Source organism: Pelmatolapia mariae, linkage group LG2 (assembly GCF_036321145.2).
Source record: "Pelmatolapia mariae isolate MD_Pm_ZW linkage group LG2, Pm_UMD_F_2, whole genome shotgun sequence".
Lineage (NCBI taxonomy): Eukaryota > Metazoa > Chordata > Actinopteri > Cichliformes > Cichlidae > Pelmatolapia > Pelmatolapia mariae.
This window is the reverse complement of record NC_086228.1, coordinates 14,501,278-14,520,623: the sequence shown is the minus strand read 5'-3', so window position 1 is coordinate 14,520,623 and position 19,346 is coordinate 14,501,278. Positions and strand designations below refer to the sequence as shown.

General features: G+C 38.9%; 3 protein-coding genes across 4 annotated transcripts; 2 read left to right on the top strand and 1 right to left on the bottom strand.

Annotated features, from left to right (window-relative positions):
• On the bottom strand, positions 1–4,404 carry cetn4 (centrin 4). Its single transcript, XM_063485152.1, has 5 exons — positions 4,304–4,404; positions 3,901–4,056; positions 3,664–3,792; positions 2,755–2,892; positions 1–198 (listed from the first exon to the last, which is right to left on the bottom strand). The coding sequence occupies exons 1-5, from the start codon at positions 4,304–4,306 to the stop codon at positions 109–111; spliced, it is 516 nt and encodes a 171-aa protein (XP_063341222.1). The 5' UTR covers positions 4,307–4,404; the 3' UTR covers positions 1–108.
• Positions 4,405–4,533: 129 nt separating this feature from the next.
• bbs12 (Bardet-Biedl syndrome 12) lies at positions 4,534–8,439 on the top strand. Its single transcript, XM_063485140.1, has 2 exons — positions 4,534–4,618; positions 6,282–8,439. Exon 2 carries the CDS (start codon positions 6,296–6,298, stop codon positions 8,195–8,197), a length of 1,902 nt encoding a protein of 633 aa, XP_063341210.1. The 5' UTR covers positions 4,534–4,618; positions 6,282–6,295; the 3' UTR covers positions 8,198–8,439.
• Positions 8,440–10,784: 2,345 nt separating this feature from the next.
• Positions 10,785–18,810, top strand: fgf2 (fibroblast growth factor 2). 2 transcript variants are annotated; one of them, XM_063493474.1, is made up of 4 exons: positions 10,785–10,941; positions 11,199–12,018; positions 14,675–14,778; positions 18,623–18,810. In XM_063493474.1, exons 2-4 carry the CDS (start codon positions 11,841–11,843, stop codon positions 18,806–18,808), a joined length of 468 nt encoding a protein of 155 aa, XP_063349544.1. In that variant the 5' UTR covers positions 10,785–10,941; positions 11,199–11,840; the 3' UTR covers positions 18,809–18,810. The 2 variants fall into 2 exon arrangements, with proteins under 2 accessions (XP_063349544.1, XP_063349535.1); XM_063493465.1 differs by lacking the exon at positions 10,785–10,941 and having other exon boundaries at positions 11,172–12,018.
• The last annotated feature ends 536 nt before the right edge of the window (positions 18,811–19,346 follow it).

Below are 19,346 nucleotides of genomic sequence, written 5' to 3'. Positions count from 1 at the left end.
TTATAAAAGTGTGTGCAAAGATACAACATATTAAAATATTTCCATACAAACAAAACTAATGTTCCAAAAAAAGTTACAATACAAACAAAGGTTCTAAGACACTGAGGTTTAATAAAGATTGGTCTTCTTCATTATCCGCAAGAACTCCTGCTCGCTGACCTCACCGTCCCCGTCTCGGTCTGCCTCGTCAATCATTTCCTGAAAGGATAATAAATGTGATGAAGCAAAGGGAAGGAAGTGAGAGCATCAAACTGGAACAGTTCTCACACTGACTTCAGGTAACTTTGTGTTTCATGCATGGCATTTGACTGCAAAGGTTACCCAGGAAAACCCCACCTAAAATAATAGTTACTACTATTTTACTGTGACATGTAAGAACATACCAACATTAGAGGAACTGGGAGATATGAGAAGAGAGACAATAAGTTTGGTACTTATATAGAAATGTATTTATAGTGGTTCCTCTAAGTATGTACTGTTCTTTAAATAAAAAATTCTTGGCTTCTGGCCATGTGGTATTACTTTACGGTTTGTACCACTTATACAATTTACTGTAGTAGAGGTACTACAATATTTTAAATATGAGGTAGCGAATTTAAAATCAGTCAAACCAGCGAAAGGATCCCACCTGACCCCTTCAGAATGAGCAACTTTTTTGTACTTTAGTATATTTAACAAAGCCAGCTGGGGTGGCTGTAGCTCAGGAGGTGCAGCAGGTCATCCACTAACTGGAAGGTTGGCGGTTTAGTCTGCAGGCCAAAGTATCCTTGTGCAAGATAATGAACAAGTTGCTCTCTGATGTGCTCATTGAAATACGATTGTATGTGAATGTTAGACAGAAAGAACTTGTGTGTAGGAAAAAAGAGCTTGTATGAGTGTGTGTTTGAATGAGGCATATAAAGTAGAGTAGAAAAGCGAGAACCGGTTCATTTACATATAAAAATTTTAATCTTTACACTATGAATAGTTACTGCAGAGTGACTTACAGGCTCTCAAAGTACTGAGCAGCAGAGCAGTAGGAAAAACTTTGTTCTTATTAATTCATTTCAATTTTCCCAGCATTACTGAGCCCTTATCAGTTTTTATGTAAAGGAGAAAACCATATTGTATTTTTCAGAACTGAAAAACGCTCTTTTAAAAATTAAATCAGTTTACACCCACTACAAATATCACAATCTAAATTCAAAATCTTGTTTTTGTTCAAGATGGGGTTTTTTTTCTCAAAACCCAACTTTTTGAACATCATTACCTCAGGAATCATTTTCAATAACCTGATAATACAAAATGCAATTTTTAAATGATGATATTTTTTTTTTATTTAATTAAGGGAAAAAAGCTATCTAAATTTACCCGGCAGTATGTGGAAAAAGTATACCCAATAACTGGTCTTACCACCCTTGGCAGTTGAAACTGCAATCAAGCATTCAAAATAACTAGACAATCAGCCTTTCACATCACTGTGGAGGAAGTCTGTCCTACCCTTCTTTGCAAAACTGTTTTAATTCAGCCATATGAACAGCCTGTTTAAGGTCATGCCAAAGCACCTTAATCAGTCGTGACTTGTGTTTTCTTTGTTGTTGTTTTTTAAGCCAATCAGAGGTGAACTTGCTGGTGTGGTTCAGATCATTGTCCTGCTGAATAACCTGAGCGTGCATACGTTCCTGGCATGAACTGATGGTCAGGCATTCTCCTTTAGGATTTTCAGGTAGAGAGCAGAACTCAAAGTTCCGTCAATTAAGTCAAGTTGACCAAAGCAGGCCCAGATGTTGCTACGAAGTACTTTTTATAAAATGCTGTTTGTTTTATTGTAGATGTAGCGGGATTCAAGCCTTCCCAAAAAGTTCAACTTTTTGTCTCGTCAAGGTCTTGGAGATGAACAAGACATTTTTGGCAAGTGTGAGAATAGCCTTTATGTTCTTTTTGGTTAGAACTCACTCTTGGAACTGTCTTTAGACGTTGTTCTCGGTTCTTTGTGACCTTCTGGATGAGTCATCAGTGCGCTCTTGGAGAAATTTTAGCCGGTCAGCCACTCCTGGGAAGGTTCACCACTGTTCCAGCCTCTCTCTATTTGTGTTTAATCGCTCTCATTGTGGTTTGCTGGAGTCCTAAAACCTTAAACCTTTCCAAACTGATACATGCCAATGTTTTTGTTTCTCAGCTTTGCTGCTTTTTCAGATCTTTTAGCCTTCTTTACTTCTTTTAGACAGGCTCTGTTTAAGTGATTTCCTGATTCCGGCAGCAGTCAGGCCTGGGTGTGGCCGTGAGACTGAAGTCAGCTTTCAAAAAATGTGTTTAATCACAGTTAATTCATGATTTAAAAAGGGGAGGGGGGATTACTTCTTCACACAGGGGCAGGTAGCTGTGGATAGCTAGTGTGTGTCCACAGTGTGTGACAAATATGCAAAAAAATAAGAAATAAGGAAGGGGCAAAGACTTCCTTACAGTACTGTATAATCACTATGTGGGATAGTTGGTTGGACTAAACTATTTATAACATTATCAAAGGTTTCATTTTTACCTACATTTGGTTTTTATCAGGCTCATCTTCTGTGATTCTTTATATGTCAAAATAATTTTCCAAATTTGACCCACAGATATTCATACTATTTTATGGTATAAATTTTGCATGGCTTCATTAAATATACAAAAGTTATTCTTAGTATAAACAAAATCTTTTATGTAGATGCAAAAGTGCTACCACCCCCCCAAAAAACAAAACTGTAAGTACTCCAAAGTAATGGAGAATCCCTATACCTGCAGCTCTGCATCTGTGAGGTTTTCACCCAGCTCCTTGGCAACTCTCTTGAGATTTTTGAATGAGATTTTTCCCGTGCAGTCATCATCAAAGAGCCGGAAAGCCTTCAGTATTTCTTCTTTTGTGTCTTTTTCACTCTGTTCTCATCAAAAATGAATACACATATAAATATATTACAAATTAAAAACATGCAAAATGTTCTTTTTTAAATTTTTCTCCAAATGCACTCCAATATGAATATAATTTGCAGAATGTGTGTAGAAAATGAAGTGAAGCACATTTTACAAAGCACAGACATAAACAGTGTGCATACAGTATATTTTATAACTCTTGAATGGAAATGTGTTTTGCAATGTAAACAGGTGGCCACAATAAATGTTATCTATAGTTTTTTCAGTCTGAAGAAAGCCTTTGCTATGATCTACTGTTACTGTGCTATTTATTAGTAAGGACACAGGAAAGCCAGAAAGGTGTTGGTGACTTTGCATGTACAGTGCCGTGATGTATTTGCTCACTGTAGCAGGACCCATGCTAATCAGATGCCAATCAGGCACCTGATTGTCAACATCTGAGGTACCAGAAGCTCCAAACAAGAGTCAAGAGCAAAACAAGCACTGGCAGAGACGATTTGGCAAGTTTTTCATGGGTCAACCCATGAATACACTAGCCTTACAAATGTGTCTGCGTGTGAGACGGGGAGGGAAAGGGAGAGAGAGAGCAAGAAAGCTACTATATCTAGCAAATTCTTGCAATGTTTAGAATTGCTCCAAAACGACAGCTGTCAAAACAACACACAAATGCTTGATTTAGCCGCAACAGTTTTGAGGACAGTGCTATTTTCAGACAGTAAGACTTTCAACTTAACTGCAGAGAAGTTTTCCTGTTGTTCCTTTCGGTAAAACACTCACCATTTTCAGTGTCATAATACTGAGAAAGTCACCAAAGTCAATCGTTCCAGAGCCCTCTTTATCAATGTCTGCAATCATCTTCTTGATCTCTTCTTTCTTTGGTTCAAACCCCAGAGCTCTCATGGCAACCTGTGGCACAGATAACAGTAAAGAAAACTGAAGCTGCTGCGGTGCTGTGACCGCGGTATGTTTTCCTTTGTTAACTTTCATCAATACACATTTAACTAGAAAGCCAACCTTGAGCTCCTTCACGTCTATTGTTCCAGTTCCATCTGTGTCAAAGAGATCGAAAGCCTCTTTAATTTCTTGCTTTTGCTCCTCAGTCAGGTCGTGTTTTAAATCCGTCTTTTTCCTTTGGCTAGCCGAGGAAGCTGGTTTGCGGTAACTTGAAGCCTATGAAATACAATATTAATCCATCACAAAAGGTACCTATTAAGTTACTAACTTAACAGCAACGAGACTCGCGGTACATATCTTATTTTAGGTCATTATTATGCTAGCTAGCTTAAATGCTGTTCCGGGAGACCAAAGAGAATCAAGCTAAAACTAACGGCTTCTTATGGCAAATCTCACAGCTTCTTAAAATGTTCATTAAACATTCGTTTATACAGTTACTTTACATAATTAAATAAATGCACACCATTTGAATTAATGATCTCGACGAGGAAACCTCTATGTTTTGTTTGATGGTCTGGTGTCAACAAATCAGGTAGCAACGGCTGTGTACGTTTTCTGTGAACAGACATCCGAGAGAGCCAATACAAATGATGAAAGCGCGCTGACGAAACCTGATAAACCAATCACAAAAAAGAGTAGGCGGGTTAAAACAGTTTCAGCCAAACATACGGACAGTTTGTTGTCGCCCAGCAACTAGGAAACAAAACGCATGCGCAGTGTTTAATCGGTTGAGCTGGACCAGGCGTAATATAAATGCCTCGTACACTATTGAAATAAGGTAAAAGTATACTCATTGAGGATAGTAAAGTTTGCATTACAGCGTCATTTTGCAGTGACATTTCTGTTTTTTGTTCTGCTCTTGGAATAAGGTACAGACACGGGCAGTTTTGAAGTAAACCTGTCTCTGGTTCGTTAGCTTAGCTTGTAAGCTGACTTGTAAGATGCTGAGTGAAGTGCAGGCATTGGCAAAACTCGCTGCTAGTGTTGGAGGAAGAATTAATACCCGTCAGTTTTTCATGAGTAGTAATGTTTTACATCTAAAACTCTAAATCTGTTATATGTGGGTTGCACCCATTATATCTGTCAAATGTCAATATGCTGACTGCCATCTGTCTGCAAATACGATTTTCCATTTAGCAGTGCTTGGCTGTTAACTGCTTAAATCTTAAAAGACACGTGATGAGGGGGTGAAAGGCCTATGAACCGTTTGGTTTCCCTGGACAAAGAAGGAAAACAAAACAAAATATCAAACTTGCCAAGTTGCTATTTTAATTGCTGGTATCAGAGTAAAAAGAGTTTTGTTTTGTTTTTTGTTTAAAAAAAAAAGCCCACACTGACAGTGAAAACAGCTCAGTTGACAGTGATGACTTGGGTTAAGGCTTCTCTGCATAAAAACGATTGAAACCCTTAATTAACTAGATTAGAACTTTCTAGAATATCTCTAAAGTTGACACATCATGCCATCAAACTAAGGAAAACAGTTGTTCAGGCTAGGTTAACCAGAGAGTTTACAATCAGTAAGCAATAGTACGGCTCCATGCCGAGAAAGAGAATTACAGATGTGATGTTCACTTTGAACATGTCGATGGAGACCTGTGGAGAAGGTCAAAACCGTTTCAGGCTGTCTTTGTAGTTCTAGAGAAAGCATACGATAGGCTGCCAAGAGAGGAATTGTGGTACTGCATGAGGGAGTGAGTAGTGTTAGAGAAGTATCTGAGGCTGGTGCAGGACATTTATGAGGATAGTGATGAAGTTTGAAGTAGGAGTGGCAGATGGATTTACAGTGGGGGTGGGATTACATCAGGGATCTGCTCTGAGCCCATTCTTGCTCACAGTGGTAATGAACAGGTTGATAGATGAGGTCAGGCAGGAAAAGAGGAAGACCACAGATAGGTTCATGGATGTAGTGAAGGAGGAGATGCAGTGGGTTGGTTTGACAGAGGATGCTAGGGATAGGTAGAGTTGGAGCCAGGTGATGTGCTATGGCGACCCCTAAAGGGAGCAGGCAAAAGAAGGAGTAGTAGAAGATGATATATCATCATATAAAAAAAAGAAACGGCATAAAAACAAATAGGGCCATTAAAAAAAGCTATTCCCTCAATCCCCCCTCCCCCACATCCTTTTAGTTTCTTACAAATCTTTTTTCATTTGAGGATTACAGTACCATACTGTATAATAAATTTGAATTTCCAGGAGGTGTGCTCTGTGTCAGATTGGTGACCTCTCCAGGGTGTACCTCACCTCTCACTCTATGGTAGCTGGGATAGGCTCTAGCCCCTCACGACTCAAATAAGGATAAGCAGAAGAGAATGGATGGATAGAAAAGGAGATCTGAGGGCCTATACTTACTTTAAAAACACAAATCATGTTTCCTAACTAAAGCAAATGTTTGTGAGGACTTTTTTTTGTTTAGAAATGACCAAACAAATTTTCTTTTACAGTTCACAGTCCTCAAATGATGTTGGGAAGTACAATCATAAACCATCGACAGCATGTTGGACTGCAGAAACTGTTGGCGCTGGCAGGAATCTCACGTTCCTCTTTGGGCCCTTGTATAAAGTACAAGTTTATCCAAGATGACAAAAGTGGGGAGTCCACTCTTGTGTGCTCGTGTTTTCGCATTATTGAGACCATGGAGCTGACCTGTGCAGTGGGTCAGCTGGTTTATGAGACTATTCAAGCCCACCAGAAGGTCTACCATACAGGGTCGGGATGCCTGCTGTTCCTAGCAGGAGCCTGGAGCCGTGTTGCCCTGGACTGTCTTCAGAGAGGAATTTCAGTAGGGAACATAATCTCAGCAATGTCTGAAGGGATGGATGTATGTCTGGATGCTTGCAGGAAATGTGCTGTTTCAATTGATGGTCTGGGTGTGACATCGTTAGAGAGTTATGCTGTGAAAGTGTCCAAGAAACCCATCAAAAATTCATCGCCTGCATTGTGCAGCATGCAGGGAACAATAAAGTTTGACCTCAAGACTCTGACCGTCGGTGAACAGAGAAAAATAAAACTCAGCAGACATTTTTGTGAGACGAAGTCTGAAGATTTCTCCAAAGTATTGCTACATCCTCAGCCTAAGCTTCCTGACATTGTACACATTGCTGAGGGATTGAGCCATGGTTGTGATGATGCAATGAAACTTGTAGTCGAAGTTATTCGGATGCAGTCAAAAACTAATCAAGAAGATATGAGCTATCCCACGTTTGACATTACTAAAGTGGTGACTTGTATTCTCCCTGGTTTACCAGAGGACCACGGGTGCGTTGTATTTGGCTGTGTTGTTCTTTTATCTGCTGAACAGGCTACAGTCGCTCATCACTTAAAAGAACAACAACTGAAGGTTGTTCTCATAAATGGAGATTTATCACATACTTATCGCCATCTTGGCTTTAACAGGCCGACAGGTATGCACCGTGTGAGGGATCACGTAGATTTTTCGAGTTCGAGCAAAGAGGACGAATGGGTGGAACGGACTGTGACACATCTGTTGAACCTGGAAGTGAACCTGATACTAATCCATGGGCACGCTTGTGAAAAAGTGATTCAGCAATGTTGTAGGCATCGTATACTTGTAGTGGAAAATGTGAAGGCTTCCGTTTTGAAGACATTTGCCAACTTGTCTGGAGTTGTTCCGGTAACCTTTGCTGCGCAACTGAGCAAGCAAAATGTTGGCACTGGGGCAAAGGTTGCAGTATGGAAAGACCTCAGTAGCCACGAGAAGTACTCCCTGGCTGTGAATATCTCAACTGGCAGCAACAGCGGGCTAGTTACAGTAATCCTTACAAGCTCTATACATGGAAAGCTGCAGGCCCTGGAGGACCAGTTTTGGGCCTGTGCTTATCGCTTACACTATGCACTAAAAGACAGAGCTCTTCTACCAGGGGCGTGTGGGACAGAAATGCTTTGCATTCATCACCTACATAAGCGAGTGGAGCATCATGTCATGTGTCACAGAGAAAAGAACGGTGAGAGAGGAACCAACCACTACAGGAGCGTAGTGTTGGACCTCATGGCAGATGGTTTAATAGATTACATATCCACTGTAATGGTTAACACTGGAAGAATTTCAAAAGTCAAAGCTAGGACTGAGGTGAGCCAACAACTGCAGGACTACCTAGGCTATGCTGCAAAGTCCCCACAACTTTTCTTAAACAGTGAAAATCAGGATGGTGAAGTCTTCACAGCACCAAAACCCAATGAAGCGCGAGCAGTGGAAATCTATGATAATCTGAGCGTGAAACAGGAAGCATGGAGGAAAGCCTTAGATGTTGTTTTCTTGGTTTTACAGACAGATGCAGAGATTATCACAGGCGTAGACCAAAAAACTGAGATTGCCAAGAACAGTCTCTTGCTGTTGTGATGTTCATGTAGAATATTTAGGCAAAAGATTTCACTCTACAAGACAAACTGTTTTTTTCTTCCTAAACAAAGTGATTTGTAAAATATGCTGTAAATAACACACAGTCAAGGGCTTTTGAAAAATGTTATTACCTATTTTCTGCCACAAGGGGGAGACATCCTCATTCTGAATGTCTTCAGAATTCTTTCTAAAACTTATATTAAAAAATAATAAATAATAAAGTTATGTTGAATAACCAAATAAATGTAGTTTTTCTTAGTTTTAATTAACTTGGCCTTGTGTCCTCTGTCATTATGATTCTCTATTCTCCCTGGAAAGTCCCTTAAACATTATTTTTATTTAATAATAAAACAATCATGACTAACCTGATGTAGGTTATACATATCCTTGAACACATGTTGACTTTGCACACATTTCAGGAAGGGAAAACTACTGCTACATATCCAAACCCACAATTAGATTTCCTGCTCGAAGGCTGCATTTTGTTGTGCTTCTTCGTCTTCGAACACTTACTTAATGATATTTGCCTAAGCTTCATTAAGTGTCTACAGTTTGGCTAGTACTGCTCACATTGAACGCTGACACTGCTTCTGTGCCAGGTGCGGCTCTTTTATGACTTTGTGTGTCATAATTGGCATGTTTGATGCAGAAGGAACACCTCCAGACAGTAAATGTTTTTGGTTAAATCTTACTAGTGTCTGTGCTTTAAAATACATTTTCAGAGGTGATGTCAGTTATTCGAATCCTGGAAATCTTTCATTAACACTTTCCCTCCTACATAATCACCTAAAGGTCACATAAATATTTTGAAAGTCTGCAGTTTGGGCGGCTTTTAGAGTACTTATACATATATAGAAATTTGTAATAGGCTATTCATACAATACCTATATTAACATAAGTAAAAATGATTACAACTTGGAAAATTCAAGAACTGCTCCCAATACACTGTTCAATTTGGTTGGTGTCTTGAAAAATTTCCCTTTTTTGCATGTTGTGTTTTAGAGGTGACGGTTTCAATGACTTGCGTGGTCTTCCATTTCCTCTGGGTGTAATGAGCTTTCTAAAAATAGTTCAGTGAAATAAAAGTGTTACAAAGGTTTTACGGTGGAGACAGAATAGTCTTGACTCAGACATTATTCAGTGTTGTTGCAGCATTGAGAGGGGAGGGCATGACATAATATAACACACACAACACTGGGGAGGAAGGTTGGAATGCCAAAACTGGTGACACATCCGAGAGTTCAGGGTGAGTCCACCTCCTTTCTGTCTGCACGAATCACTTAACAAATTTATATAACGTAAAACTTAAAGGGCTCTCTGAGAGATGATTCAGATAGATGGAGTATTTATTCTGGGCAATGACAAGTAGGAAATGAAAAAACTTTAAATATAAAATTATGAGGAGAAAGGCCAGCTGAGGCATTTTTTAAATATAGTTTAACATTTTTTTTTAAAAAAGTGTGTCACAAGTTTTCTCAGAAGAGTGGCTGGCATTTCTCTTAGAGATAGGGTGAGGAGTTCGGCCATCCTATTGTAAGCTGCTGATTACAGCCTCGCAACAAGCGTGCCAAATGAGCAATTCTTTATACCACTGAAGTAAATGAACTGAAGCTGAATGTTGATCATCTTGCTACAAACCTTCGCTCTGAGCATTCATGTGGATATTCTCTGGGATATATCATATTCTCATATCATATATCAGAGCTTCCCTCACCCTCAGTGGCAATGACACCCCCTGACAGCAGCAGACTCCCTACAGCAGGATATAGTAGGATACTGAACTCTGCCACACCACAAAATTGTTCAAGAGCAGTTTGAAACATAAAAAAATAGCCCAACATGCTAATCCTGCCTACAGGCGCTGGAGATCCCATCTAATAAAGCTTCCATAGAATAAACTGGAAAAGCCTGATTCATGGAGGCCCCATGCCATAACCCACAATCCTGAAAGAACTGTAGCCAGTGTCCTGTGCCAAACCATGGATTATATGCCAGATACTACAAGACACCCCAGTGGTACTGTGCTCTTGCTATGATGGATGGGAGCTGTTTTGTGCCAACGTGATATCTGGCAGGTTTTTATTTTATGACTGATCAGTGTATCCATATGTCATCATTGTACCTCTCATATATTTACTTTTTCCCAGTGAAAAGATATTTAAATGGGTATTTAGGATTGTGACAAATGCTGATTTGAAATTTCCTATATGGGCAGCAGTAGTTAAGGTAGAAGGTTGGTGGATCCCTGATGCCAAAGCATCCATGGGCAAGACGATAAAACCCGACTTGCCCCTGATGCATCTGTGTGTGTGTGAATGTTAGAAAGCACACAGGTATAGATAAGGCATATAAGTACTAGTCAATTTACAGCCTTACTAGTCCCCTGGCTGTGCTGTATATGTAGAAATTAACATTTGAAAAATTGTGTAAAAGGGTAAGGCCTGAAGACTGAGCTTATACTTGAGGTAAGGTGAGGTCAATGTTATAACTGTTATATCATTACTTTATCTGTACAGTACTATACAGGTATAAATGTGTATCACTAATAATATTTGGTAGATATTTTTTCACTGTGCATGTGTATATAATATATGCATTTAGCCGATACTGTCGAACAAAAACTTCTTGTTTTTCTGTTCAACTGCCGCGGTGACCAGCATGATGTCAACCGGGAGCACAGCTGACTTTCTACTGGTCCCACACAAGCTTCAGATGTGGTAACGTTTACCCAGAAGCCCAGAACAGTAAGTGCCTATTTTGACAAATGCATGACCTCCTCCTGGATAAATAACTTTCATCACTCATCATCCAGGCAGCTGGTTTGGAGAAAATTGAGAATAGCAATTAAAATAACTGGCTCGTGAGGGTTTCTTTTTCATCTACTGGCATTTCTGCTTTACATTGTTATTTTTTTTCACTTATGAATAGCACTTACAGAATCACTACCAAGATGCCTCTGTTGGCTTTCTTATTATGTTCCTCTTTTCCTGCTCTTGAACAGACTGGATGAATGAAAACACTGGTTCTGTTCACATGGTTGCTGTGGCTCTTGGCTCTCCGAAGGGTCTCAGAGTCCAAATTGCACGTCCCCCTTCTTTGCCCTCCTCTCCTTTCCCGACTTCTGCTGGGTTGGTTGGTTAAATCAGTGAGCATTAGTGGGCGTGAGCATGTGTGTGTGTGTGCTGGTGCTCCTAGGGCGCATGCGAACTGAGGCCCAAAGGGGAAAGCCTTCCACACAGATCTAAGCCAGCTGCCCTGCTCTAAACACTCCATTGCAAGAAGAGTAGAAGAAAGAAGCGACCTGCATGCATCCCCCCTACCAGTGTGCTCAAAGTACACTGGCAAAGCAGCTGCCAGCTCTACAAACGGCAGACAAGCGTCTACAAATTGTAGATTTCGATCTTGCATAGGAGTCCGTAGAAGTGTTACTGCTTTAAATTCTCAGGACTCAAAGGGCACTTGCTGCCCTGAGAGGGGGGCCTTTCAAGCAAGCTGACCTCTGAGGTTAAGCAGAATCAGTTTGTGTGGAGGAGAGTAAGAGGGTACAGGCAGCAGTTAGCAGGAGGTGAGAGGCCACGGTGAACTGCTGCACTTCTCAAGAAGGAGACGACGCAGTTGCCAGGAAGTGGGGAAAGAGGAGGAGATGGCCACGGGAGGAATCACAACACTTCCCGCTACACCTGAAGACGGCGGCAGCAGCGGTTTTCCTCCTGGGAACTTCAAGGACCCTAAAAGGCTGTACTGTAAAAATGGTGGCTTCTTCTTGAGGATAAAATCTGATGGAGGAGTGGATGGAATACGAGAGAAAAACGACCCCCACAGTAAGTTCTTCAAGTCTCGTTCTTTTCACTTTACACAGTACACAGCACTTCTTGATTTTCTGTTTTTAACATGCAACAGAGAAGAAAGAGCGAAGCAAAAAATTAAATAACGTGGATAAATAATAGGGAGATTATGTGAATTTTCCATTTGAATTATGATTATTCTCCACTTGCTAACACTAAGAACCAAATGTGTGTAGGTCACCTTCTGGAAAGTATAATAACCTCAGTACTAAAGAGTCACGCCTCAGTTTTTATTCATCAGTGGGACTTCTGATGGAACATGCTTGATGTTTTTAGTACTCCAAATGAAGATCACCATGCTGAGTCACACTGTTAACTGTATATTTTACGTCACAAAAGACAGCAAATCTGGGAGTTCCTGCGTCTTTGAGGCTGATGAAGTTATTATAAAAACCTGTTAAAAAATTATCTTACCCTCTGACCAGTCATCTGTGCCGACACTGAATTAATATTTATTCTGAGCTCCCCATTTTTTAAGAAAGGGTAAACATTAACGTGATTACGTTAATGGACAACTGTAGCATTCCTCAGTGCGTCACTGTCACTGATTAAATGTGCCCTAAGCTTTTGTAAATAGGAGGGGAGGAGAGGAACATGAAATTTGGATTTTTCCTTGGAAAACACATGCTTGGGTGCTTGGAAGCGTATTGCACAAGGTACAGTGTGACATTTCAAACAAATGCCTGATGCCAGTTCAAGGAGTGAGAGGCTATTTATAGGATAATTCAATTGCGTTTAATTATACTTCATTATAAGTGTTTATGAAATATCTGGAGAGATTCATCTTGTAGACGACATGAGAAAGTTTAAGGAAGGAATATATTCACACTTCGTCATACAACGGCCATTAGTATTAATCATTTAGCTTTTTACCAAAATAGTTCTTAAGAGTTATTATGACTTGAGCTGTGCTTCCTCAATGGCCCTTTTGTTAAGGGTAGGATAGAGCTGCCAGCTTTTACAGACAAACCTGCCAGTAAGAATAGGAAATGTTATGAAAAATGTTGCCTAATATATCCTAGGGTCCTCGAGTAGAATTTCCATGCTAATGTAGATGGGACTCTTCTCCATCCGTTTGAGTTTTGTGTAAGAGACTTTTGATCCAAGAACCTTGGGGTCAATTCTGATACAAACTGGACACGACAGGAGACCCCAGAGCACACTTTACAGAAGCGGGGATCAGGTTCCCGCCATTCACAAGCATTTCAGCACATAATCTATCCGAGGAAGATTGAACACACCACAGTACATTCAGACCAATTGCACGGTTTTTTTTTTCGCCTCTTTGATCTGTAACTTGAATCACCCAAACAGCTAGCTTAATGATAGACAGATGTGTGTCTACCCTTAATGGGGACTCATTCTAAAGAGATCCCCTATTCACCTCAAGGGGCCCCTGGATTCTTTTTGATTGCTGAGCATATATTGGATGAAGAAAAACAATGTCTCTTTTTAAAAAAGGGAAATAAATAAATAATTTAAGATCATGAATAAGCAATCTTACAGCCTGCAGGTACTATGTAATGTCATTCTGTGTTTTTTGGTAATTAAACTTAACTATTTTTGCTAATAATAATGTTTCATTCATTCATGGCACATGCATCAGTCAGTGCCATGAATCCAGAGGAAACCACAGCAACAAATCATTTGCCAGCAACTGAGGAAGCAGGACCTGATGTTTGGATGTAATGCTTGAAAGATGTTAAACGCAGCATAATTAGACTCATTGTCTTCATTTAAAATGCAAATAAAAAATGGAAAAAAATATATATATACATATAACTGAATTTATCAGGTAAAAAAAATGTCATGAGTTTAAAAAAAACTACATTTGAGTTTAAGGCATGCACTTTTAAGTAAGACAGAGACTTCACTGGCCCAAAACTTTAGTATTTGATAGAGAGAAAACTGGCATACAAAATATGACTTTATGCATTGTTTTAAAGTAACTGTCTGGTTTTACAGGATTCATAAGTTATGTCACAGGAATTGTTTGATTTTGTGGTGGTTTGATTTTGTACCACTTACCTGTATGATCCAGATACAAAGAAACAAAACCCAAATATGAGAGGATGCCAGCTATTTGGCATACTTTCCTGACTCTTAGTTCTCTCAGCAGTGATTTTCCCAGTGGCATGTCCCTGTTTTGGCACATAAGCTCCCTTAAGGAAAGGAAAGTAAGAAAGTTAAAACGCCTACTAGTATAAGAGTCAGATATTAAAGCTGATTTTATCTCATTGACTTTAAACATAACCTTGTCACATGGTTCAAATGGTGTGTGGGCTTGTTTATGAAGTGCTGCCCACCAGTGGCCTGGAATCAGACTTTTTTGTTTATGTTTTCTACCTTTTTTCGCTCTTTAATCAAGGTTTCCTTTTTCTTAATTGTTTGTTAATTTAACAGCATTTTCGTTCCTCTGTTTCATGCCTCTTGTCTTTTTGCTCGTTGCAGTTCAAATGTTGAAAGGCACCTGTACTGTGAGCTGTTTCTCTAACAGCTCGCTGTTACACTTGCTGTGATTTAATGAAGAAATTCATTTCTTTTTAAAAGTCAGCAGTCACTCTTACACTTTGATTAAACGTCCCATCATTAAACAACAACTTGCTCTCTGTCTCTGCTAATTCATCTTCAGTAAAGCTTCAACTCCAGGCGACCTCAGTGGGAGAAGTGGTCATCAAAGGGATTTGTGCAAACCGATATCTGGCAATGAACAGAGACGGACGACTGTTTGGAGCGGTGAGTGACTTGGATCGGTCTTTCCATCAACAAAGCTTGTGCTGTTTCTGTTCCATAAAGGATCTTGCTAATCTGTATGAAACAGACTTGATTAAACTCACAGCTCTGTGACAAGAAGCATTTAGGTTGCAGTGTTTTGGAAACCAAATATTTCCCAGTACTGTGACAAGAAATCCTCCCATTCTAAAAATAATTAGGTTTATAGCCTCTCGCACTGGACTCATCAGAACATTCAAATTATAATAGTAGACCACTGTCGTGTGTGTGTGTGTGTGTGTGTGTGTGTGGCTGGCAGTTAGCGGACCCAAATTGCAGACTCAGAGATAAATTCAGAACTCACACAGCTTTATTGCTGGAGTTCGGGAAACTAAACACAAACAACAGAAAACTCGTCTAAACTGAACTTTAGAACTTACATGACTAAGTAAACAGGACGCGCACACACAAGGAGGGAATGATAATACACAAGATAATGAGAGGATGGGTGACAGGTGGAAACGCAGCTGGAACAAACTAGACATAATGAGAGAGAGGAAGCAAAGCTGAACACAAGGCACGTGACACAATGACTATCAAAATAAAACAGACAGAGACCAGACAAGGAAGACACAGAACGAGGGCGAGATAGCAGAGGACAGAGAACACAGGAACCAGATAGACTGGGAAAACAGGCAAATGAACATGGAGGCAAAACAGACTTCCCAGGGACACAAATAACTAACACAAGAAACTAGATACTAGAGGACGTGGAACACAGAGGGAAGACTAAGACAGACTAAACACGAAATGGAACTAAATTAAACAAAATTAAGGGACAGAGAACTCAGAAATATAAGGAGAAATGACATAATATTAAACAACAATTCAAGGCAAGCACAAACTACTGGGTCACAAACCCGGGACAATGACAGACCACAGTTACGCACAACTGACAAGATGCATCAATCAATGCAATCAGTAAGCAAAAGACATAAACTGCACACATTTAAATAAGTCATCTCTGCCAAATCTTCCAAAACAATATATCAAAGTTTCCTTTTTTGTAACAAAAAAACAAAAAACCCATACAAATCTGTTTTAGTGATGCAATAATATACTGAGTATTTATCCAACAGTGTGGATACCTGCATGTGAGTAGTAAATAATTATTATTAATACTTGGGAATTATAATAACTGCAGGCTTTTATTAAAAATACTTAAATTATTAAGTATTTTGGGTCTGAAAGACTGAAAATTGAACAGTACTTATTTTTTAATAAAAAAAGACATTATTATTATTATTATTGTTATTATTATTATTATTATTATTATTATTATTATTATTATTAATAATAATAATAATAATAATAATAATAATAATAATAATAATAATAATATTGGAAATACATAATAAAAGCAACAAAAAATTGCAGAAATTTTTTTAGAACAAATAAGAACCAGTGATTTTACTTTGTTGACTGTTGATGCATATTAAAATAAATAAATAAATAAATGAATAAATAAATCATGATAATTTAATCTAATTAAAGATATGCTGCCTTGCATTACTTGTATTTAGTCTTGGAATGATTCCTAACTGCACTTTTCCCTGTTACTAAGCTATTATAGTTTCAGCGTTGCTGTGAGTAAACCACTCCAGTTTCATGCCAATGCTGGTCTGTTGCCACAGTTGTTGCTGTTTATTGTGGAAGTGTGAACTGTTGGTGACTGATGTGGTTTGGTGGTTGTGAAGGCTCGTATAAAATCCATGTCATTGGCAAAAGGCATTTCCTCCTAATGAGAAGCTACAGCAGCAGAATGCCACCCAAGGCATCGCTCTGCTCAATAAAAGACCCACGTGATGGTCTCTGCACACTACAGTCTGCTTCCAAGAGATTGTGAAAACGGTTGTTGTCAAGCAAATTAGAATTCACTGACATTGATGTAACCCTTTGTCTGGAAAGTGTCAAATCTAGCTTTGGAGTCGGGTCATCTAGAAAGAGAGGTGATCTTGATAGATTTGTTTTGAATCATATGATCAACAAATACTGGCTATTGCACAACTATATACATTAATAGATATATGTCCTGACTGGTTAATTCAGTAGGTACATCTGTTCCACTGCTCATTAATGCTTATATCCAATCATCCAGCAGCAAATCAGTGCATTTAGGCACATAGACATGGTTAGATGACCTGCTGAAGTTCAAACCGACCATCAGATTGGAATAGAAAGGTAATTTAAGTGACTTTGAAGGCTGAGTTATTGTTCGTGCCAGACAGGCTGGTCTGAATATTTACCACATTGAGGGTTTAAAAAGGTGACAAAATATCCAGTAGCAGCAGTTTGCTGCTTCAAAAATACCTCGTTGATGCCAGAGATCACAGGAAGATGGCCAGACAGCTCTCAGCTGATGGGAAAGCAACAACGATTCAAATAACCACTTGTTATAACAAAGGTATGCAGAAGAGCATCTCTGAACGACCACACCAGGTGTCACTTTTGTCAGCTAAGAATGGGAAACTGAAGCTCCAGTTCACACAGGGCTACCAAAACTGGACAAAAGAAGATTGGAGAACCCTTGCCTGGTCTGATGAGTCCAGTACCAACTGAGAAATGTTTAAATGCCAAACCCTACATGATTATTGCTGCCGACATTGTCCATTCCTTTATGACCACAATGTACCAATCTTCTAATATGTGCAACAGCACCTGTTGGATCGTGGTATCATATCTTAACATTGAGCAAAATCTCTGAGGAATGTTTCCAGCACCTTGTTGAATCTATGCCCTATATCGATCATATATATCATATAAGAGAAAAGGGGACATATTTGGGGATATTTGATCTGTGCCTTGGTTTAATATTCTTTGATCTACAAACATTTCCACGAACACATTTTTAGTACCAAAGTCATTTTATTATTGGGAGTTTTGCACAGTGAATTAAACCAGGTAGACTGAGTTGTTGTTCCAGAAAATGTCTTCTGACTAATAGCAGCACAGTCACAGTCAAATAAAAACAGAAACTAAACAAAAGGGTTTTGATGGACCGAGCATAGGGAGTCAACGCCTAGCATGATTTTGGCCAGATGTTTTCTACAAAGGACAAAAGTAAGAAAGAATCTTGGGTAAAAATAGATGGACAACAACGTGGCAACACAAGAATCATACCATTCACTTTAAAGATTGTCATCTTTAGCATTCTCCAATAAGATTCCTATGAGAGTCCTGTTAATTTCAAGTTTCTCTTTGACTGACATCGTGACTTGTTTATTTTTAGTGAGGTTCAACTACGACACACATTGTCCTTATATTCATGGAAAGGTATGACTGTCTTTATTAAATAAGTGGGTTTATTACCACAAATCACAGAGTAAATAAACAACAGTCAAAATAAAGGTTGCATTTAGTTACAAAGTTATTTTAGGTGGAAACTTAATTACAGAATATATTAAACAATCATATTTCATTAAATCAATTATATTAAATTAAACAAATTCACTCAAAATTCCTATATATATATATATGTATATACAAAATAAAGGATGTGATGAAATGCCACTGTAAGTAACAAGATGCCCCTTAGATTGATTTTATACAGAAATCCTGTTTAAGCAGAGGATACTGATAAGGCTATTCAGCAAACAGAGTATCTTAAACTATATTACAAACTAGTGTCACAGTCTTCTTAGGTTCTTAGCTCATGAGTTGATCTAAGTTTACTAGGTGGCACTGTGTCCCAGTAGCTTTCTAATCTGCAGCCCCCGAAATTATACCTAAGCGGCACAGTTAAATCCACTGCAGACAGCATAACAGTTATATTTTATTCGCATTATTTTTCTGTGTCTGTTCTCTACAGAGAAGAGCAACAGATGAGTGCTACTTCTTAGAGCGGCTCGAGAGCAACAACTACAACACCTACCGCTCCAGGAAGTACCCAAACATGTACGTGGCGCTGAAGCGGACTGGCCAGTACAAGCCTGGAAGCAAAACTGGACCGGGTCAAAAGGCAATTCTCTTTCTCCCAATGTCTGCTAAATGCTAATCTGGGCTCAGAGTGAGAGATACTGATGTCTGAATGAAAAGATGTGACGGCAATGAAGCAAGCCATCAGCATTGCCCAAAATAGCTGTGAAGCTTTACTGTTAGATCCTAACAGTTATTATTTTATCATAAACATGTCTGCAATTATTCAGCTTCACTTTAACATTAGCACCATATAGTCATACCTTTTATTATATTATAATATTATTATTACTATTATTATTAACCAGAATTTTACTGTAGACCAACCAACTGGAGCCAGCTGCCTAGTGCATCTCAGTTAAACAGCAGTACAACACAGTGTGTTTTTTTTTTCATTAACATAGCTCTCTCTCCATAAGGATTCAAAACAGCTATCTGCTTAACCTTAACCTAATGAAAGTCTAAGCTGGAGTCTGGGTTTAAGTGCAGGGTGTTGGTAATATACTGCATATTTGAGTGTTTTCATAAATAAGAAAACACATTTAAATCCTACAATACTCTAACTGTATTATAGAAGTCTGAAAAATATAAAATTTGAATTAAAATTAGAAGAAACA